Below are 24,696 nucleotides of genomic sequence, written 5' to 3'. Positions count from 1 at the left end.
ACAACTAATAGAATGTTGACTAAAGATTAGCTTCATTAAAGTCAGAAAAATCTGTTGTTCATTTGGCACCCTTGACATTGTCAGGATCTCCATGAAAATTCTTGTTTTGACCAGTTAATATCATAACAATTGTGTGTATGGAATGTACGTATTATTTTTAATTTTTTTTTATTAACACACCGGCCGATTCTCACCAAGGCAAGGTGGCTCGAAAAAGAAAAACTCTCACCATCATTCACTCCATCACTGTCTTGCCAGAAGGGTGCTTTACACTACAGTTTTTAAACTGCAACATTAACACCCCTCCTTCAGAGTGCAGACACTGTACTTCCCATCTCCAGGACTGCTGGTTTCCCTGAACCCCTTCATAAATGTTACTTTGCTCACACTCCAACAGCACGTCAAGTATTAAAAACCATTTGTCACCATTCACTCCTATCAAACGTGCTCACACATGCCTGCTGGAAGTCCAAGCCCCTCGCACACAAAACCTCCTTTACCCCCTCCCTCCAACCTTTCCTAGGCCGACCCCTACCCCGCCTTCCTTCCACTACAGACTGATACACTCTTGAAGTCATTCTGTTTCGCTCCATTTTCTCTACATGTCCGAATCACCTCAACAACCCTTCCTCAGCCCTCTGGACAACTGTTTTGGCAATCCCGCACCTCCTCCTAACTTCCAAGCTACGAATTCTCTGCATTATATTCACACCACACATTGCCCTCAGACAAGACATCTCCACTGCCTCCGGCCTTCTCCTCGCTGCAACATTCATCACCCATGCCTCACACCCATATAAGAGCGTTGGTAAAACTATACTCTCATACATTCTCCTCTTTGCCTCCAAGGACAAAGTTCTTTTTTGTCTCCATAGACTTCTAAGTGCACCGCTCACCCTTTTCCCCTCATCAATTCGATGATTCACCTCATCTTTCATAGACCCATCCGCTGACACGTCCACTCCCAAATATCTGAATACATTCACCTCCTCCATACTCTCTCCCTCCAATCTGATATCCAATCTTTCATTACCTAATCTTTTTGTTATCCTCATAACCTTACTCTTTCCTTATTCACTTTTAATTTTCTTTTACATACCCTACCAAATTCATCCACCAACCTTTGCAACTTCTTTTCAGAATCTCCCAAGAGCACAGTGTCATCAGCAGAGCAACTGTGACAACTCCCACTTTGTGTGATTCTTTATCTTTTAACTCCACGCCTCTTACCAAGACTCTCGCATTTACTTCTCTTACAACCCCATCTATAAATACATAAAACAACCACGGTGACGTCACACATCCTTGTCTAAGGCCTACTTTTACTGGGAAATAATCTCCCTCTTTCCTACATACTCTAACTTGAGCCTCACTATCCTCGTAAAAATTCTTCACTGCTTTCAGTAACCTTCCTCCTATACCATACACCTGCAACATCTGCCACATTGCCCCCCTATCCACCCTGTCATATGCCTTTTCCAAATCCATAAATGCCACAAAAACCTCTTTAGCCTTATCTAAATACTGTTCACTTATATGTTTCACTGTAAACACCTGGTCCACACACCCCCCTACCTTTCCTAAAGCCTCCTTGTTCATCTGCTATCCTATTCTCCGTCTTACTCTTAATTCTTTCAATAATAACTCTACCATACACTCTACCAGGTATACTCAACAGACTTATCCCCCTAAAATTTTTGCACTCTCTCTTGTCCCCTTCGCCTTTATACAAAGGAACTATGCATGCTCTCTGCCAATCCCTAGGTACCTTACCATCTTCCATACATTTATTAAATAATAGCACCAACCACTCCAAAACTATATCCCACCTGCTTTTAACATTTCTATCTTTATCCCATCAATCCCAGCTGCCTTACCCCTTTCATTTTACCTACTGCCTCACGAACTTCCTCCACACTCACAACTGGCTCTTCCTCGCTCCTACAAGATGTTATTCGTCCTTGCCCTATACACGAAATCACAGCTTCCCTATCTTCATCAACATTTAACAATTCCTCAAAATATTCCCTCCATCTTCCCAATACCTCTAGCTCTCCATTTAATAACTCTCCTCTCCTATTTTTAACTGACAAATCCATTTGTTCTCTAGGCTTCCTTAACTTGTTAATCTCACTCCAAAACTTTTTCTTATTTTCAACAAAATTTGTTGATAACATCTCACCTACTCTCTCATTTGCTCTCTGTTTACATTGCTTCACCACTCTCTTAACCTCTCTCTTTTTCTCCATATTTTCTTCCCTCCTTGCATCACTTCTACTTTGTAAAAACTTCTCATATGCTAACTTTTTCTCCCTTACTAATCTCTTTACATCATCATTCCACCAATCGCTCCTCTTCCCTCCCACACCCACTTTCCTGTAACCACAAACTTCTGCTGAACACACTAACACTACATTTTTAAACCTACCCCATACCTCTTCGACCCCATTTCCTATGCTCTCATTAGCCCATCTATCCTCCAATAGCTGTTTATATCTTACCCTAACTGCCTCCTCTTTTAGTTTATAAACCTTCACCTCTCTCTTCCCTGATGTTTCTATTCTCCTTGTATCCCATCTACCTTTTACTCTGTGTAGCTACAACTAAAAAGTGATCCGATATATCTGTGGCCCCTCTATAAACATGTACATCCTGAAGTCTACTCAACAGTCTTTTATCTACCAATACATAATCCAACAAACTACTGTCATTTTGCCTTGCATCATATCTTGTATACTTATTTATCCTCTTTTTCTTAAAATATGTATTACCTATAACTAAGCCCCTTTCTATACAAAGTTCAGTCAAAGGGCTCCCATTATCATTTACACCTGGAACCCCAAACTTACCTACCACACCCTCTCTAAAAGTTTCTCCTACTTTAGCATTTAGGTCCCCTACCACAATTACTCTCTCACTTGGTTCAAAGCTTCCTATACATTCACTTAACATCTCGCAAAATCTCTCTCTCTCCTCTACGTTCCTCTCTTCTCCAGGTGCATACACGCCTATTATGACCCACTTTTCGCATCCAACCTTTACTTTAATCCACATAATCCTTGAATTTACACATTCATATTCTCTTTTTTCCTTCCATAACTGATCCTTCAACATTATTGCTACCCCTTCCTTAGCTCTAACTCTCTCAGATACTTCAGATTTAATCCCATTTATTTCTCCCCACCGAAACTCCCCTACCCCCTTCAGCTTTGTTTCGCTTAGGGCCAGGACATCCAACTTCTTTTCATTGATAACATCAGCAATCATCTGTTTCTTGTCATCCGCACTACATCCACGCACATTCAAGCATCCCAGTTTTATAAAGTTTTTCTTCTTCTCTTTTTTAGTAAATGTTTACATGAGAAGGGGTTACTAGCCCATTGCTCCTGGCATTTTAGTCGCCTCATACGACACGCATGGCTTACGGAGGAAAGATTCTTTTCCACTTCCCCATGGACAATAGAAGAAATAAAGAAGAACAAGAGCTATTTAGAAAAAAGAGAAAAACCTAGATCTTTCTTCTTTCAACAAACCGGCCGTATCCCACCGAGGCAGGGTGGCCCAAAAAGAAAAACGAAAGTTTCTCTTTTTAAATTTAGTAATTTATACAGGAGAAGGGGTTACTAGCTCCTTGCTCCCGGCATTTTAGTCGCCTCTTACAACACGCATGGCTTATGGAGGAAGAATTCTGTTCCACTTCCCCATGGAGATAAGAGGAAATAAACAAGAACAAGAACTAGAAAGAAAATAGAAGAAAACTCAGAGGGGTATGTATATATATGCTTGTACATGTATGTGTACTGTGCCCTAAGTGTAAGTAGAAGTAGCAAGATGTACCTGAAATCTTGCATGTTTGAGAAAGAATAAAGACACCAGCAATCCTACCATCGTGTAAAACAATTACAGGCTTCCGTTTTACACTCGCTTGGCAGGACGGTAGTACCTCCCTGGGCGGTTGCTGTCTACCAACCTACTACCTTCAAAAATCCTAGATGTATGTATGTATATATGCATATGCACCTGAAGTCGGTTCCTGACCAGCCGGGCTGTGGCTCGTACGTTGGTTTGCATGCAACCAGCAGTAACAACCTGGTTGATCAGGCTCTGATCCATCAGGAGGCCTGGTCACAGACCGGGCCGCAGGGGCGTTGACCCCCGGAACTCTCTCCAGGTAAACTCCAGGTATGTGTGTCTGTGAAGTGTGACCAAAGTGTAAGTAGGAGTAGCACGATATCCCTGTTATCTAGCGTGTTTATGAGACAGGAAAAGATACCAGCAATCCTACCATCATGTAAATCAGTTACAGGTTTATGTTTCAGTCATCTGGCAGGACGGTAGTACTTCCTGGGTGGTTGCTGTCTACCAACCTACTACCTACACGTATATATAGTATATATGTATCTTTCAACAAACCGGCCATATCCCACCAAGGCGGGGTGACCCAAAAGGAAAAACAAAAGTTTCTTCTTTTAAATTTAGTAATACATACAGGATAAGGGGTTACTATCCCCTTGCTCCCGACATTTTAGTTGCCTTTTACAACACGCATGGCTTACAGAGGAAGAATTCTGTTCCACTTCTCCCCTTCTCCTGCTCAAAGTGTAATATATAATTAATGAATTGATTTCTCCTTTTTTGTTGGTATTATCTTCAAGATGTAGTATTTTTTGCCACATGATTCTGATACAGTTTACCACTTTAACCCTTTCACTGTCGAGACCTCTGCTAATAAACTTGCTCTCAGTGTTGAAAAAAAAAAAAAAAATTCTTATGAAATGATAGAGAATCTTTTCCCAATGGTAATGACACCCAAAGTATGAAATTTAATGAAAAACTTATGGAATTACTCTCTCGTGAAGTTAGTGGTCTCAGTGATATTTACACATCGGCGATTTTGCTCACTTTGAGCCCTGTTTTCGGCCAATTCCATTATTCCAGTCGACCAAACTCATACCTATTTCACTAGAACTCCATCTGTCGTGTCGATTGAGTACAAGAAACCGCTCATATATTGATTTTAACTACCCAATAAAGTGATCACAAATTGGTAGTTTGACCTATTTCATACACAATTCAAGTGAGGCCAATTTCAAAATAGGGGCCAGAATAAATAATGCAGACATTCCTAGCACTAAAATAACATTTTCTCTGTTCATTAATCATGTCTCCAGACCCCTCTTATATTACGCTTGCTTTCCATTTTGAATTTTTATTCCCACAAAAAAATAGAAGATTTACTGTTATTGAGACTACTGCATTATTGTAAAAATGGTGTAAATAATATCAGTGCATTTGTGAAAGAATATTAGACTCGCCAGTTGACGTATATTGGATGCATGGCGTGAATTGTTTACTCTTGAACATCGGCAAAAATCAAACATTTCTGCTAATTTGAGCTCAATTTCAAGGTACTTTTAGTCTGAAAACCATTCAAAATCATCGCAATTTCTGTAATGTATCTTCCATTCTATCAAATGAGACCAAGAAAATGAGAATATGACCATAAATACCATAGGAAAATACACCATAAAGTCAGTGCTTTAAACCAAAAACATTCGGAGTTTTTTTTTTTTATCTTATGCACTGTGTGTTGCAGGATTTTTTTTATACTGCGCACACTGACCACTCAGACCCATTCTCTCATATGTAGGCTTACCAGCTTTCTCCCGTTAAATTTGAAGCCGCTAGAATATTGGCGTAGTACTACGGCCCCAATACTGGCTTATAAGCCATAGTACTACGGCACCAGCAGTGAAAGGGTTAAACCATGGTAGTGTGAAAGTGTTTGGTAGCAAAAATTTAAATGGATGACTGTGTACCCTGTATCTGTATATAGAAGATTTGCACACATTGGTAATTCTGTATAGTGTTGCATTATAGATTGTACGGATTAAGAAATTTGTTGGAAATGCTCCCAGTCAACATAAGTAATGAAAATAAAAGAAGAAAATAATAGCATAATTAGTAGATTACCATTGAAGTATTGTAGAGAAAGTAGGTATTTTATTTGATGGGTTATCCTTTTTAAATGATGGTTTACCCTAGTTTAGTTTTATTGTCATTTTCATTGTTTATTCATTAACTTTTTATATAAATACTTTTATCACAGTCTTCTATAAACTTGAATTCAACTTATTAGCTCAAAGCAAAAGCTGCCCAACCTAGTAAAACTGAGTGAAGACCACAAGGAAGTGCAGTCAACTGTTGTTAAGCATACTGAACAAATACCTTTCCTATACACCAAGATAGTTAATGTTGCACATGACTGGAGATCACGCATGGGTACACAGTTTTGTGAACTCCTTCCAAGTCAAACGGACCAAATTGAACAGCAGCAGTTATCAGATACTGTAATTTTAAACAGTTCTTGTGTGCTTGATGACAGGAACACAGGTTCTTGTTTACAGTCCACACTACAGCTGGTAAGGGGATCTGCAGGTTAGTCTAGAAAGTAGTGACATCAAGGAGGCCCATTTGTTAGGCAAACTGGGGCTTAAACGAAGTGTGATGCTAAGATTTCAAACTTCCTTAGCCACATAGGCTGGACTGAGACTGTGCAGTCCACAGTTTTTACCTACTACAGTCCTCATACAGCGCAGTGTTTCCCCTACCTCTTAGTGATTCCTTTACTGTTACTGATTAATTCTTCTGTTCTTTATGCTTTGATTGTTATGGATAAAGGCATTATTTCTGTGTATCAATTCAGGTATCCAGCTTCATGTTTAGTAAGAATTTTTATTAAATAACTGAATGCCTTCAGTGTAGTATAAACTAAGTTCTCATATTCTCATGTACCATACCTGTCTCATTGTCTAGTAATTCTCAGGGAGTTTTAAGGCTGCCGAAAATACCTTTTATGACAAGGGACTTTCTATTAAGTAGTATGTATGCTGTAAAGTATGACATGTATAGAAATAAAAGTTGTTTGTGTATAGCTGTGTCTCAAGCTTAGTGTACAGTATGGATAGGTGAAGCTATTAACATTTATTGCTTGTAAACTATAATTGTGCTCAGTTTTTCTTTTTGAAGACCTGTGACTTCAGTATTGTTACATAGTCTTCTTTCATTGGTTCTCTCCCATCATTCTAGCCTAAATGTCTGAATATAAGAATATTCAGGAATTCTTATATCGTTGTCTACTGTACTTAGGTTTGTAGTCCATTGTTTCTATCAGGTGTTTACACTTTACATAAATCGCATTTGTCTGGGTTGTTAACAGGCAGCCTTTTTTGTATAAAATCTGTCATCCTTGATCCACCATGAGGACCATGCCATGGGGGCTTTAACCCCCTGGAACACCCTCCAGGTATCCTTGTTATTCATAATTTACTTTTTTTAGTAGTGAACTTCTGTTAATTCTCTTGTACACTTTAGAATATTGATGCATACTCTAATATTTATTCAGTCTCCTTGTCTTTCAATTTGTCAGCATTCCAATGTGTGCTGTTTACTAAGGAATGCAAATTCTCATTAAATTTTCATGAATATGAAAGGTTTATCCCATTAGCAGTTCTCTGAGTGGGATGAACTGGCAAAAGTAACTGTTCAAGGTCATGGAGAGTGTCCTGTGTTTTTGTATCATGTGTGGGCATTCTTCAGCTAAAGTTTATAGCATCACTTGCTTAGGCAGTCTAAAGTAAACTCTTAAAGAGTGGGTTGTGTGTCTGTTGACAATAGAGCTCTTAGGAAGGATACTGGTGATAATGCAGCTTGTACAATATCACAAACTCTTAACTCCTTTCAGCAAGATAAGGTTGGTAGATTTGCTCTCCAGTCAGCCAATGCTGAACCCTGCAAGTATACACGTTCCCAAACTCAGACTGGTTGTGAAAGGTGTGAAGAAGAGAACTGAAATATGTGATGAAGATGGAGGTAGTGTCATTGCCTCTGATAAGCAGTGTACATGATCCCCTGTTTCCCTGATGATTTCCAGAGTGATCTCTCACTGGGCTTATCCAAGACCCAGCTTATCTGCCACAATTGTTGCCCCATTCTTGTAGATTCTTGACTTTGAAAAGTAGTTGTCAGCATGAATGCCCTGTAGTCTTTGAAAAATTTTACAGTTAATTAAGGATGCATCAAATCAGATTTCGCTGCTGAAACAACTGGTTTTTCATGCATCCCATATGTATTCTATGAGCAGTAGTGCAAGAGTATATGAATACACACATGCCCTAGGAATGAGGCCCTAAAAGCATATACATGAGTACATTTGGGTACACTATATGGTATTTATACTTGTCTGTTAAATGGAAATTTACTGTACTCTTCATTTGCTAGTTTGATGAAGGACTAAATTATGATAATTACATTCCTTTCATTTTGGAAAAAGGTGGAAGTAAAAAAAAAAAAATGTTAATGGTATGATGATACTGAATAACTGTGGAAAAGGACACTTGTACGGTAATAATATCTGATGACCTGTTTAGAAAACATTGAGAAAAGTGCAGTGAGGGTCATGAAATTGATAGGGTGGATTATGAGAACCTTCACAACAATAGTCATACTAGTTATGGTAATATTCATATCAGTTGTATTTTGATATCTCAGATATTACTCTGTTTATGGTGTCTTTCAAGGAAGGAGAGATAGTGAGCTAGAAAATGCAGAGGGGTCGTTGACTGCCTATATAGAATTGATATGATGTCTTTACCACTGGGAACTCTTCCAAGTACTTGGAATGTATTTTTGACAACAAAGAAGAGAGAGGCAAAATATGTACTGTATATGGAAAATACTTGGGACCAGGTCCTCAGTTAGCACATAACTGTTACTTTCAAAAGGAAGTGTAAAATAAACTCAATAAAAACAGGGGTGTCATAAATACAATTGGAGAGCAGTGATAACATCTGTGACCCAAGACTTCAGGTTGTTGCTGGAAGATATGAGAAATATTATCAAAACAAAGATAACTCACGAAATCGTAGTGACACGATTGCAAACGAACTATACCACAAGTAGGAATAGAACCCACGGTCTGGAGTTTTATGGCTCTGATCACAGGTTCTATCCCCACCCGTGGAATTTTTTTTTTTTTTTAAGGTAATTTCAGAAAGAAACTAGACCACTACCTGCTGCAAGTGCCTGATCATCTCGGTTGGAATGGGGATTACAATATCTTTTAATGTTATAAAGTCTAGGTACTACTTGGCAGGGTACGAACAAATGACGACATTGTTTTCTGCAATATATGTAGTCAGATTTTATATTCTATATATTAATGCAGTGATATAGGTCTTCATAAACTTGTACAAAATTGAATTTTTACAGCAAGATATCAAATGCATGTCTGCATTTTATTGTTAAATTTTATTTGCATGTCAAGAGTATGAGTAAATTTGCAGATTTTATCATGAAATTACTATTGTTCTGGATGAATATGATTACAGTCAAACTGCCAGATTTGCATACAAGGCATTGCGTCGTTGAAAAGAATAGGTACCACCATAGCCAAAATATGGGTTAGTGAATGAATTGATTCCTTAATGTTTCATTTGTGAGAATGTACCTCTTCAAGGGGGGCTCCTTGGCGTGGTGAAGAGGCTCTTGGTCTGAGGAATTAGCCCTGTCGGTCTTCTTCCTCAGACCGAACCTAATTACCCCCCATTCTCCCCTCCCCTATCCCATCCTCCCCTTTTTAAATTCCTCCTCCTCCTTCCCACCCCTCCCTTTTGCCCTTCCTCTTTTTGGCCTTTGGGATTTCTCCCACAGGCATGCTAGTTCCTAGGTAGGGGAAAGGACACCGGGGTCCATCCCATTCCGTTGAGGTTCTTGGTGGTGGCGTAGTTTGCCGTGGAACCTGGATTGCCTGGGGATGTCCCGACCCCTCTCCGGTATCCCGGAGTAGCTTTGGGTGTCTTTCGGGCAACCGGTGTATCTCTGGAAGCCACCTTTCGGATTCCGAGGGTGGTGGCCGAAGGAGGTATGCTTTGTGGCGGATATCCGGCCGCCCTCTCTTTTGTCCACCGAGGTAGCTCGGCAGATGTGAGGTTGTTATCCCGGATTGCTGGTTTACTGGCATGAAGGGTAGGGTATGGCACGGGTTCCATGCTGCATCTGCGCTACTAGTGGTGCTGAGGTCCTCTTGGGCGCGGAGGGAGATTTCTGGCCCTTTCATTCCTCCTGGGAACTATTCCTCCCCGCTCCCCCCTTTTTTTATTCTTTTTTTTTATTTTTATTTTCTTTTCTTTCTTTTTTTTTTTCTTAAAAACAAAAAGCAAAGGAGTAACCTAACCATGGAGAACCCAATCCATGAACCCACTACCCCCGGGCCCCTTCTTGATACCGCACCCCATTCTGATCCTGCCTTGTGTTTAGACCACTCTTCGGACACTCCTGATGCCCCTGTACCTCTTGCTGGTGCTGTTTCCTCACCTGCTTCAGGTACCGGGGCTTCGACTGACTCCTTCGATTTGTCTGAACTCTGCTCTCCTTTGACTATGCTTCTGGCTTCTCCCTCTACGGTACGGCAATTTTCGAATCGCCTGCCCATTTCATGCCGGACCAACTCCGGTCCTACTTCTAAACGCCAACGTCAATCTCCTGATGATGCTCCTTCGTTACCTTCCCATTCTACTCGGAAAAGACCGACACGTCAAGCACTCCCTCTCCACGCTCAGTTTCGGACCACACAAGGGACTAAATTCTTTACTTTAAGACTGACTTCTTCTTCTGCCTACCTTTCTGACCATAGTATTGGCAAAGCGCTCCTGCGTCATGTTGGTAGAGATATTTCATTTCATGCTCTCAAGAGCAGTACGCGCATCGTCACTGTCCAGAATGCTACCCAAGCTCATGATCTTTCTCTCCTTTCAAATATCGATACTACTCCTATCACTATTGAAAAACATCTTTCAATTCTTGCAGTGGTACTGTCATTCTGCCCCATACCATAGTCCAACAGAATTTCCAGTCATGTGGCAATGACATTCTTGAACAGCTGGAACTCCAGGATCTCCCAATCCTCAAAGTAGACACTTATGTCCTTCCTGCCCGGGGGCGGAGACGTTACCCTTGCAATGTGGCTCGTTTAACTTTTGACAGCCGAGAACTCCCGTCCTCTGTATATGTCGCGGGACATCGGTTACAAGTTCGAAAGGTGATACCTACACCGCAACAATGTAGAAATTGCTGGCGTTTTGGTCACCCAGCGAAATATTGCAGATCTATGGCCGAATGCCCAGTCTGTGGTGCCGACGACCATTCTAATACATCTTGCAGTCAACCTCCATCTTGCCTTAATTGTAATGAAGCTCACCCTTCGTACTCCCGCCATTGCCAGGTCTACTTAAATGAACGTGAAATCCGTTGCCTCAAAGAGGCAGAAGGTCTCCCTTATGCTATGGCAGTTACTCATCTCCGCCTCCAAGGGAGACTACCCCGTGTTTCTTATTCTCGTGTTTCCAAACATCCCCCCACTTCTGGGGTCCCATCTTGTGCAGCCTCCTCTGTTGTTACCCCTCCCATAGCCACTCCGGCATCTAATCCTTTTGCTGTCCTTGGCTCTGATGTCCTGACTACAACTCAGTCTGTTCTCACATCTTCGCGTCCTTCCTCACAAGCCCCAGTATCAACAAGACCTCGTACGACACCTAATACCAATCGCCCCTCTACTTCTCAGAAGTCCAAAAAATCCACATTGCTCAAATCTTCTTTGCCCCTTCCTTCCCTTCTTCCACCTCCACACTTTACCTTTCCAGTCTCTGTACCTAGTTCTTCTCCTCTCTCTGGCTCTATTACAAGTGTGGAGATTCACCCTCCTCCTCGTACTATGCCTTCCACCCCCGTCCCCTCCCAAGTTTCTCCCTCTTCTGCCACCTCCCAGGTTTCTGCCTCTTCTGTCCCCCCCCACACTTCATCTCCAGTCCCTTACACTCTTCCCTCCCCCTCTACTTTGGTACAGTCCATTACTGTCCCAATCTTTACTCACCCTCCTCCTTCTATTTCCAATATGATCTCCCATACATCTTTGAATTCAGAAACACTTGAAGCCATTTCAGAATATATTGCAGAGACTAAACCTTCAATGGATACTGATTCACTTCCTGTTCCTTCTCTTCCCTCTCCTCCATCTTCACAACCCCATTCTTCGCAACGCTCCATTTCTTCGCTGCTTGAACGTCTTCCAATGCCACCACACGTTGACTTTTCTAACCCCTCTAGTCCGTAGGTGCCTTTACCTACAGATTCCTGGTATTTTCTTCATCACCAATCATGGCCTATTTACATTGGAATATCCGCGGCCTCAGGGGTAATCGGGGTGAGCTTCAGATGTTGCTTTCCAGGTTTTTCCCTGTTGGTGCTTGCTTACAAGAACCAAAATTACACTCGGCTGTTTTCCAACCTATCTCAGGCTATAATTTATTGTATTCTTCGAATCCTTTCTCAGATGGGACCTTTAATGAAAGTGCTCTTCTTCTACGCAATGATATTCCGTACTGTCAACTATTTGTCCATACCTCACTACATTACACTGCAGCCCGTATCCACTTGAATAAGTGGTTTACAATATGTTCTTTATATCTCTCTCCTTCTCGAGCATTTTCTATCCCAGACTTTGCCTTTCTTGTTTCATCCTTACCACCACCACTTCTGTTACTTGGTGATTTTAATGCCCACCATTTCCTCTGGGGGGTCTCATTGTGACTCACGTGGCATCCAGTTGGAGGCTTTTCTCGCCTCTCACCCCCTCCATGTTTTAAATACAGGTACTCCCACCTATTTTGATCCTCGTACTAATAATCTCTCTTGCATCGATCTATCAGTCTGCTCTTCCTCCACTGCACTAGACTTCACCTGGTCTGTTCTACCGGACTTACATGACAGCGATCATTTTCCGATCATTCTTTCTTCTTCTTCCTATTCACCACCTTTCCGTAGCCCTCACTGGCAATTTGATCGGGCAAATTGGGATCTTTACTCACACCTCACTGCTTTTAGTGAGGTTCCTTCTTCTTCCTCCATTGATGAGCTCCTACACATCTTCTCGACGTCAGCTTCTCATTCTATACCCCAATCCTCAGGCAGGCATTCTCAGAAGTGCGTGCCTTGGTGGTCTCCTGCTTGTGCTCATGCAGTACGTTTGAAACGTGCTGCTTGGGGCAGGTACCGGTACAATAGAACCGCTGAGAGACTTCTTGATTTTAAGCAGAAGCGTGTGATCGCTCGCCGTGTCATCCGTGAAGCTAAACGGACTTGTTGGCGAGACTATGTTTCCACCATCACCTCTGCTTCTTCTATGAGTGCAGTCTGGAAAAAAGTGAGGAAATTGAGTGGTAAATACTCTCCTGACCCGGCTCCTGTTCTACGGGTCGCTGGTGTTGATGTAGCAAACCCTCTCGATGTTGCCATTGAACTTGGCACACATCTGGTCCGTATTTCCCGAGGGCTCCATCTATGCCCCTCGTTTCTTTCCTCAAAGTCTGCCAGAGAGTTAGTACCCTTGGACTTTTCTTCTCTCAGAGAAGAACAGTATAATGTGCCTTTTACACTTCAAAAACTGGAGGCAACGCTCTCAGCTGCCGATCATCGGCAGCTGGGCCTGACGACATTCATATTCGTATGTTACAACATTTACATTGGTCAGTTCTTGTAGTCCTCTTACACCTCTTCAATCTTATTTGGGCACAAGGAGTTCTTCCCCAGCTGTGGAAATCTGCCATTGTTCTCCCTTTCCGCAAACCGGGTACTACAGGACATGATGCCTCCCACTATCGTCCCATCGCTCTTACTAGTGCAGTTTGCAAAGTGATGGAACGTCTCGTAAATCAACGTTTAATGTGGTATTTAGAGACACACAACAGTCTCTCCGCTAGTCAATATGGCTTTCGTAAGGGTCGTTCTGCCATAGACCCCTTACTACGCTTGGATACGTATGTTCGTAATGCCTTTGCGATTAATCACTCAGTTATTGCCATATTTTTTGACCTTGAGAAGGCATATGACACAACTTGGAGGTATAATATTTTGGCCCAGGCCCATTCCTTAGGCCTCCAAGGCAATCTACCATCCTTCCTTAAGAACTTTTTAACTGACAGACATTTCCGTGTTCGAGCCAATAATGTTCTTTTCCCGGACTTCGTCCAAGCTGAAGGTGTCCCTCAGGGATGTGTTCTAAGCACAACACTTTTTCTCCTTGCTATAAATGATTTGGCCTCTGTTCTTCCACCCAATATTTGGTCATCACTCTATGTTGATGACTTTGCTATTGCTTGTGCAGGCGCTGACTGTCATCTTATTGCAGTTTCTCTCCAGCATGCGATCGACCGTGTTTCCACTTGGGCCACCACGCATGGGTTTAAATTTTCAAGTACCAAAACTCGCCAAATTACTTTCACTAGACGCTCTGTTATCTCCGATCATCCTTTGTATCTCTATGGCTCCCGTATCCCCGAACGTGATACAGTCAGGTTTCTAGGCCTTCTCTTTGACCGTAGGTTATCCTGGAAACCTCACATTACCTCTCTGAAGGCAACTTGTCACAGCCGGCTAAACCTTCTTAAAACCCTTGCTCATCTTTCCTGGGGAGCTGATCGTCGAACTCTGCTTCGCCTACATTCAGCCCTCGTTTTATCGAAACTCGATTATGGTGACCAGATTTATTCCGCGGCCTCTCCTGCTACTCTCTCTAGCCTTAACTCTATCCATCACCAAAGATTACGTTTGTGCCTTGGTGCTTTTCGCTCTTCCCCTGTTGAGAGCCTCTATACAGAAGCGAATGTTCCATCCTTGTCTGATCGCCGTGATGCCCATTGCCTTCGCTACTAGGTACACTCTCACGATCTACACAATCCTTCCATTTATAGAATGGTCACCGATATTAGTAGACATTCTTTATTCGTTCGCCGCCCATTTGCTCCGTCCCTTTTCTCTTCGCCTACATTCACTCTTGTCTTCCCTTCAGTTACCACCTTTATATGTTCATGTAGCATCTCACTTTTCCCTACCCCCCTGGGAAGTTCCAGCTGTTCGGGTCTGTTCTTTCTCATTCCCTTGCTTGAAAGCTCAACTGCCTACAGTGGCTTCCCGCTCTCTTTTTCTTGATCACTTCCACTCCCATTCTCATGCCACCGCTGTGTACACAGATGGCTCTAAGTCTTCAGACGGCGTCGGATTCGCAGCAGTGTTTCCGGACAGCGTCGTGCGGGGGCATTTACTATCTTCAGCTAGCATTTTTACTGCTGAACTGTATGCCATTCTTGCAGCACTTATTCGTATCGCATCTATGCCTGTGTCATCATTTGTAGTAGTCTCAGACTCCCTTAGTGCTCTACAGGCTATACGAAAATTTGATACATCTCGCCCCCTAGTTCTCCGTATCCAACTTTGGCTACGCTGTATCTCTACCAAACATAAAGATATTGTTTTTTGTTGGGTCCCTGGTCATGTCGACGTACAGGGCAATGAACAGGCAGACATTGCTGCACGGTCAGCAGTACATGACCTACCAATTTCCTATAGAGGTGTTCCATTTCTAGACTATTTTGCTACAATAGCTGCCCACCTTCGCGCCTGTTGGCAACAACGTTGGTCAACTCTGCTTGGTAACAAACTTCATTCTATTAAACCGAGCATAGGTTACTGGCCGTCTTCTTGTCATCAGTGCCGTGGTTGGGAGACCACTCTCTCCCGTCTTTGCATTGGTCACACTCGTCTTACTCACGGGTATCTCATGGAGAGGCACCCTGTACCTCTCTGTGAGCAGTGTCAAGTTCCAGTATCGATTAGCCACATTCTGTTAGACTGCCCTCTCTATCAACGAGCACGCAGAATTTACCTCCAACGCCGTCTTCGTTCTACTACTCTCTCTTTACCTTCCCTTCTTGCTGATGGACCCTCTTTTAATCCTGAGTCTCTCATTGACTTCTTGACAACGACTGATTTACTCCACAAACTCTGATGATGATACCTTACGCACTCCCCTCAGCCCTTTCTAGCTCAGTCTCTTGCTGCCCTTTACCCTTTCACCATCCACTGCTCCGCTGTTATCCGTAACCTATTACTCATCCACCTCCCTTTTGCCACCTGATGCCCTCGCTTCCTTCCTGCCCTGCAGCGCTGTATAGCCCTTGTGGCTTAGCGCTTCTTTTTTATTATAATAATAATAATAATGTGAGAATGTATAGATATTCCATTCTGCAGCTGTAAGTTAGGCTCAAAAACCCATAACAAAGTATGGTAACATGAGCTTCATAGCTCCTATCTCTGTGCTCTTCTCTACTGTCTAAACTGGCATTTATTCTTTTCTGCTGTACAATGCTGCACATCTCCTAATTCATGTTTTGATGAAGTGGTACTTTTACTGAAGGGCAAATAGCTTCTATTAATTGCTGTTTTTTTTTTTTTTTTTTTTTTTTTTTTTTTTTTTTTTTTTTTTTTTTTTTTTTTTTTTTTTTGCTGTGTCTATGTCTGATTTTGCTCATGCCCTCAAAATTTAAAAGTAACCAGAATATTTTATTCACAACATGAGAATTGGATTTCTCATGCACAAAATTTTTTTTACTGAAAAGATTTTAGTATGAGTGTGACTGCTAAGCAGATGAGAACTATATTTTGAAAGATGGTCTTTGAAACCTGTCAAAAAATCATATTTGCATAATTTTAATATTGTGCCAATTCTAAATTCATGATACCTCTAGAAATATAACCTCAAATTTGGGGGCTTGTTTTATATACTGCAGTAAAATGTTTTATTTGATCTTTGTTTAAACATGAAATAAAAGTATGGTATATCAGTACAATTTCACTACTTGAGCAAGGTGCAAAAAATTTAAATGATCTTTAATTTTCAGAATTGTCCAAATACCACGTGCAATGCTGATGAATATTCGTGTGCAGGGGGGTTCCAGTGCATCCGCCGCGAGTGGTTGTGCGATGGTGACATGGACTGCCCTAAAGGAGATGACGAAAGTAAAGAGAACTGTGTACACAATTGCCAAGATGATTCATTCATGTGTGGTGATAAGTCGTGTATTGCTGGAAAGCTAAAATGTAATGGTTTCCCAGAATGCTCTGATGAATCTGATGAAGAGAACTGTGGTATGTTAATTTTGTCCTCTTGTTTGTTAATCTTTTCATAGGTTATACATAAAAATTGGAGGATTTTATTTGTTTCTATACAATACAGACTGTATAATATATATATCTACATTATTGTCTAGAAGATAATACAGTACAATATAGTATATCTTTCTTCTTGCAACAAACTGGCCATATCCCACTGAGGCAGGGTGACCTAAAGAAAAATGAAAGTTTCTCTTTAAATTTAGTAATGTATACAAGAGAAGGGGTTACTAGCCTCTTGCTTCTGGCATTTTAATTGCCTTTTATGACATAAATTATCTTACAGAGGAAGAATTCTGTTCCATTTTCCCATGAAAAATATAGTATATGTTGTGATTATTTGGCCATTCCAAAATTTACTAGTGTGATATCGCACTGCAGTAGTGTATATAGTATATCATTCCAAGGAAGTGTATATTGTGCAGTGGTGTTTATGGTATATCAATATTCCATTGGGAAACCCATTTTTGCTCTGAGGTTTCATTTGGAAAAACAGTACCAAAGTGTAGCAAACTGTATGAACAAGAAAGTGGTAAAATGAGCATAAAACAATGCAGTATGGAAGAACTTATGGATCTACAAGGGTTTGATTACAATTTTCTATTGGTATAATAGGGTACACAGTGCTTATTATATGAGCTTAATTTTCTTAAATCTGATGTTTTCAAAAATTTTAGCTTGGATAGGTACAAATACAGTAGGGTATGAATTTTTTAAAATATCCACTAAAACTAGTTATCCTGCCTACCCTTATATTGGCTAAAATTTGTTATATACTGTTGCTTAATGCCTAACTTGTCTAGGACTAGGCTAACTTTAATTAGCCTAATTTTTTAACTAGAGAGTAAACTAAAGTACTTGTGAGTACAGGCACTTTCTTGACTTGCAGTATACAGTATAGCCCCGCTTTCTGGCGTTTCGTTTTATAGCGTTCCACTAATACGGACATTTCAAATTATGACCAAAACTCTCTATACTGCTCCCCCCACCTGACTTTCTGATATGGTCACTGCGCCCCATCCAGTTTGTTTACATTCTCCGTGAGCTCTGTAAGCACCACATCTCTCCGTTATGTCTGGAAACTCCAAAATTTCAAGTGTTTATAAAAGTTATTTCATATTTTATATATACTACTCTGATAATTATTATGTATACCCGTCCCTAAATAAAATTACACACTGTCCTGGCGTGCAGGTACACATTAAAATCAGTGAGCGTGTCGTATGTCTCGAGACACCATATTCGTAATGATAATAATAATCACCGAGTCTCATTAAATGTCGTATATTATGTTAATATACACATTTTCATTAGTCCATCTATGATATTGTTTCAAAATTATATAATGAACACGATACGTAACATATAAAGAAGATAAATACATCCCACAGTAGAATAAATTAACATAAATATGAGATGTGGTACCCAGACGACTTGTACAAGTGATGACAAGAATAATGTTTTCTCTAGTCCAACATGAGAGAAAATGTGTTACTGGGGGGTAACTGTAGAAAATTATTCCTTTCATATGCCTTCACTCAGAGCGTCATTTCTTCTAAAAATGGTGTTACATGAGAATGGGAGTCTTCCTCATTATTTATTCTACCGTATCAAAGTAGAGACAACTTGTACACAATGTAGCTTGTACACAAACCAGACGTGTTCGCCTGGTTTGTTTACAAAACACGCGTACGCCTGGTTTGTTTACATAACTCCATGCCTGTCTACTCTCATGTACTCATTCTCTCTCTCTCTCTCTCTCTCTCTCTCTGAGACGTCTTGCTCTGTTCTCTACTCTGTCAAGCAGTCGCAGATGAGAGGGGGGGCAGGCAAACCAAGAAAGTGGAGCATACTCAAGGTGTGAGCGTACTTGTGCCTCGTACAGGATCTTGCAACCCCTACTGTCAAGCAGATGCGAGATACGGCGAAGTGCTGTAAGCTTCCTGGCTGCCTTGTTTGCAAGATTTACAACATGGTTCTCATGGTTAGTTTGGAGTCAATTTCACCCCAAGGATATCAACTTCTTCTCCAGGTGCCAACATCGTCCCATTCATCCTTACTACTGCACCAGCATTACCATCATGGTGCCTAGAGACGAACATCATTTGCGTTTTTTCAGGTGCAAATGTTACTTGCCATCTATTTCTCTCTCTCTCTCATTTATTCGTTTTATCTTGTTTACTCGCCTCTGACCCTACATTAAGACTAAAATATTTTAAGGTAAGTAATGAGTGAACTGTGCATGCATTTTATCGCTCTGGGACACTTAAATGTCATAGAATATTATGTGCGGGTGGGTTGGCATGGTATGGTAGCCTGGCTGGCTACCATACATACCACACTTGATTTCTTGCAATAAATACTACTGATCTCACCCTAGATTAAGAATACAAATATTTTAAGGTAAGTAATGAGTGTACTATATGTGTATGTGTTGCAACCCCTGAATGGGTTGCAATGATTAATATGTATATATATAATTATTACCTTTTCATATAATTTTATATTGCTTATATTTGCGATAATAGCTAAATCGTAAATGTATTGCTTTATATTATTATTTGACTTAGTTATGTTGTTAGGTAGGATGTAACATATTATTATGTGCTCAGTTCAAGTCTTGATTGTCTAACTACTGTAATTATCGCTCTTTGCTGGTTTCCCTGCCGGCTTCTGTTGCTGAGCTGCAGCTCTCCACGGAGCTATCACGTGATCGAGGGGGGGGGTGTCCTCACCTCACCTGAAGTATTCAGTCTGGTCTAGACTCTCTTGGTGGTTGGACGTATCCCTGACAAGAGCCTAAATCTCCCTTATTGGCCCTTGTTGGAAGATCGTCTGTTGTCTCATTATTTTTGTTAGTTCTGGAGACTCTGCTCACAGAACATTGTATAGACTTAGTGATTTTCGACGTTGCACTGAGGTTGTGTGTCGCATAGACACTCTGAGCAACTCAGGTCCTGAGCTGTAGCTTCTGACCTAACTTGTACTGGTATCTGTGTACTATCACAGTCGGTGATTTTCTTATGCTGAACTTAGATTCAGTAGTATGGGAGTTTTGTGACTTTTGTGGAGGATCTGTAGATGGTCCCTACTTAGTGTCGTTATATTATCTCCTTGTTCCTGATTCTGTGTCGCAGTTGCTTGTTATATTGTTATTGGGCTTAGCATTCTTTTTATTGTTCAAGCAGACTGTTCTGATTGCCAGTTGGTCAAGAAGTTAGTTTATTGGAGGACTTTGTCAGTCACTTGTTTAAGTCTAGTCGAGTCGTGAGACATAGTGAACTACTTAGGGCACTTACACACATACACACGAACTTACTTGTACATATTTATAATATCTTATTAAATGTTAATGTACCAGACGGTACTTAAGACATAATATGTGATATGTGCTTTCAGCACAGTACTACTGTACACGAGAGAAGTGATTATTATTACTTTGATTATTATTGATTTAATTTACTTTGATAATATACCTCTAGACAATACATAATAAATTTATTAAATTTTATTTTCTCTAGTTAGTAGCCTGCCAGTTGTAATTCTGAAGCACTATTGAATCACACTGAATTCTAATGGATAATTGGACAAGGATACTGACTAATTGTTACGAAAACCCAGTAACAGGCTGAATGCTAGAAGGGCAGTCCTTTCTAGTATTCACTGGAGATCTCTAAGCTTTTAGAATCGCATTTTTTGTAACAGTATGTATTTTACTTTTTTATTGTTTTTTAATGCCTAGTTCTATTCCTAACTTAATATATGTTAGTGTAAACTTATCTAGTATTTCTATGCATTTATAAGTGAAAAAGGGGTGTTTCACTTTACGGCGATTTCCGCTGTACGGCGATAGCCTGGAACCTAACCTGCCATATAAGTGGGGTCCTACTGTACAATATTTAGTGATTCATTGAGGAAGGCTAGTTACTGTGAGATTTTTTTTAGCTTTAAGTAGTACTTCTTATTGCCTTTATCTCTTATTTTATTTTTTTGATGTGGTATTTTATAATTACAGTGCTACCTTGAGTTACGAACTTAATTCGTTCTAGAAAGCTGTTCAAGTGCCATTAATGAACAAATTTGTTCCCAAAAGGAATAATGTAAATTAGATTAGTCTGTTTCAGATCCCCAAAAATACACTTACAAAAGCAGTTACAAAGTTACACTTACCTAATTGTTCGAGTTGGGAGCTGTTTGAAACTCAAGGTATCACTGTATTACCTTTGATTAATATACAATAGATCAATAAACTTTAATAAATCAATAAACTTTAATAAATCAATAAACTTGCTGAAATTGTAAGAGAGAAATCTACAGAGAATTTGAGAGGATGGGTTGCCGAGTCACCATTATGCACTGTGAAGTTTTGGAAGAGAGGAGGAGTGCTGTGGCAAGACTACTGTGGCATACCATACAGCAATGATAAAATGCTGTGACTGTTTGTGGTGCACTAACCATGAGGTGCTACTGTGACCATTGACATAAAAATCAGAGAGGACTGTGCACGTTTAAATGTTGTGAAGGAAGTACTGTACATAATGTTATTGTGATGCTAAATGTTTAAGGGCATTGTGAAAGATATTAAAACTGTACCAAATAATTTTTTTTCTGAAGCAAAATTAATTTTACAGCACCAGCTTGCAATGAAGAATCTCAATTCAACTGTGGAGACCATTGCATTCCTATGGAGTTGGTATGCAATGGCAATGATGACTGTGGAAACTCAGCAGATGAACCTACAGATGGCACTTGTGGCAGGAATGAGTGCAATGATCGTAATGGTGGCTGTGCCCAAGTTTGTGTCGATACTGCTGCTGGTCACTACTGCAAGTGCAAAGCAGGTTTCATGCTTGTTAATGGAACACAGTGTGAAGGTGAGTTGTAATTCTCTTGTAAAATAATGTTTCCTAAGGGCCTTGTCAGCTTAAGCTGTATGATCCTGTAGCCAGCGATATGAAGCCATAATACCACTTCTTACGTAAATCAATGACCATCTTTTGCCTGCAATATTTTGTAAGTACAAGGGGCCCAGTGTTGTCCTTATAATTATTTTTGGGGGTTTAACTTTTGAATGTTTAGAATCTAACTGTTTTTTCCAAATGCTATTAAATTTGTATAGGTAGTGCATGTTTACAGTTTATACCAATTTTCAGTAACATAACCCTTGCTTACTGTGAAGGGCTGTATGAGCCACAGTGCCTGTTATCTGCTCTTGTCATCTGTTCCTAACCAGGATGTTCTGAATGGAGTAGGAGGACTGCTAAGTGAGGGATGCAGGTACGGTAATAGAAGGAGCACAAGTGCACAGGTGTTTGGAAGCGAGTAAACAGATGACTAGCTGGATAAAGAGTGATTTAATAGCCCATTACTTTTGTTATAGAAGTTATACCTGTGGGCTATTCTTTTGAGTGATTAATGGAACCCTTCACAGAAAATATTTTTTTCATACTGTATTTTCAATTGTATAATATAATCCATGTAATTATTTTTTACTTCAGATATTGATGAGTGTATGGAGCCTGGCATTTGCTCTCAGGTTTGTGTTAACCTCAAAGGTGCCTTCAAGTGCGAGTGTGTTGGGGGTTATGCTCGCGACCCTCATAACCATCGCCGATGTAAAGCAATGGAGGGACATGCATCACTCCTTTTCGCTCATTTCACTGATATACGGAAAATATCCCTCGATCACCAAGAGGTATGTGAATCAGTGGATGCTAGGCACAGTGTAAATTAAAGTTTTTTCAGGTAGCACTATTCTAGTACTCATTATCCTGCTTCCACTTTTGTGGAGTACAAAGGCATTCATCCATAAAATTTAATCTTTAACAGTGAAATAGGGTGTAATATGCATCTCTTCTTCACTTTTGCACAGTCAGAGAATTCACGATTTCACATCGGCATCTTTTTGGGTCAATATCAGTTTTGCTAAACAGTGTAGGCTTACTCCACCTTGTTTACAGAAAATGTGGGTAAAATAATAGATCACGTACTTGAGAAACCTTGAATATTTAGACAGTTCAGAATGAGGGAGAGTTGCATTAGAAACTCATGAAATAACTACTGGTAATACTGTATTTTCATGTGTTATTTTTTGTGTAATATTGCAAGGAAAAATATTGCTTATTTTTTTAATAATTGCCTTTAACCCTTTTGGGGTCAGTCCTGTAATACTACAGCTTTGAAGCCAGGGTAAGTCCTGTAGTTCTACTCTGAGCTCAGCTTACTCAGATAAGTTGTTAGCAGTAAATTTGGGCCTGGAGATGAGAGACTGGGTCTGTGTGGTAAGTGTGCACCCTATAAAAGAATCCTGCAGCAAGCTGTGCATAATGTCGAAAAAAAACTGACTCGGTTTAAAACAGCAAGTTTGCTGTTTGGTTTTATGGTTGTATTCTCAATTTCTTGGTTTCATTTGATAGAATGAAAGATATATTGAAGAAATAGAGATGATTTTGATTGGTTTAAAGGAATGAAAGTAGCTTGAAATTGAGCTGAAAGTAGAAGAAACGTTTGATTTTTGCCGATATTCCAGAGTACACAAATGATGTCACTCATCCAGTATGCATCCAGGTGGCCAGTTTAATACACATTTAGGAATGCACTGACATTTTTGTAGAGTTATTACAATAATGCAGTAGTCAGCATAACAGTTAATCTATTTTTTGTGTGAATAAAAATTCAAAATGAAAAGCAAGCATAATATGAGGAGACTGGGGACATAACTAATGAACAGAGGAAATGTGACAGGAATGTCTGCATTGTTTATCCTGGACCCTATTTTTAAATTGGCAGTTTTTTAATTTTGTATGAAATTGGCCAAATTATTTTCTGATCACTTTCTTGGGTAGTTGAAATAGGTAAATGGATGGTTTCGTGTACTCAGTTGATAGAACAGAAGGAATACTAGCGAAATAGCTATGAGTTTGGTAGACTGGAACAATGGAATTGGCTGGAAATAGGGCTCAAAGTTAAATTCTAACTTTGTGAAAGCATAATTCTAAAAGTTTTTCTATTAAATTTCACACTTTTGGTTTCATTACCTTCAGAAAAAGATTATCATTTCGTAAGAAAAAACAAATTTTATTTTTAACCCTTTCAGGGTCCGTTCCATAGATCTACGGCTTTACGTTCAGGGTCCAAACCGTAGATCTACGCCATGAGCTCAGCTCACTCTGATAAACTGTGAGTGGTACATTTGGGCCTAGATATGAGAGAATACATCTATGTGGTATGTGTGCACCACATAAAACAGATCCTGCAGCACACTGTGTATAATGAGAGAAAAAACTGAAATAATGATTTTTCGATTAAAACAGCAACTTTGCAGTGTTTTTTCGTATGTTTTTTATAGTTGTATTTGCGATTTCTTGGTCTCATTTGATAGAATGGAAGACATATTACAGAAATAGAGATGATTTTGATTGGTTTTAGCACTGGAAATGGCTTGAAACTGAGCTCAAAGTAGCAGAAATGTTAAATTTTTGCGGATATTCAAGAGTAAACAAACGACCTCACACGTCTAATACACGTCAGCTGGTGGGTCTAATATGCATTCACAAATATGGTGATGATATTTATACAATTATTACAGTATTGCATATCAGTAAATCTTCTATTTTTTGGTGTGAATAAAAAACC

General features: G+C 40.1%; 1 protein-coding gene across 2 annotated transcripts in view; it reads left to right on the top strand.

Moving 5' to 3' along the window:
- LOC128703600 (very low-density lipoprotein receptor) overlaps positions 1 to 24,696 on the top strand; it is a gene marked incomplete at its 5' end in the record, with an annotated part of 59,346 nt that overhangs the window by 8,746 nt on the left and 25,904 nt on the right. For both annotated transcript variants that reach the window (XM_070101118.1, XM_070101117.1), the window contains 3 exon segments: positions 16,791 to 17,037; positions 21,693 to 21,935; positions 22,560 to 22,756. In XM_070101118.1, the coding sequence (XP_069957219.1) occupies positions 16,791 to 17,037; positions 21,693 to 21,935; positions 22,560 to 22,756 (687 nt within the window).

The sequence above is a fragment of the Cherax quadricarinatus genome, chromosome 76, assembly GCF_038502225.1.
Source record: "Cherax quadricarinatus isolate ZL_2023a chromosome 76, ASM3850222v1, whole genome shotgun sequence".
In the NCBI taxonomy this organism is placed as follows: Eukaryota; Metazoa; Arthropoda; class Malacostraca; order Decapoda; family Parastacidae; genus Cherax; species Cherax quadricarinatus.
The sequence above is the reverse complement of the archived record's forward strand: the minus strand, read 5'-3'. Positions and strand labels throughout refer to the sequence as shown.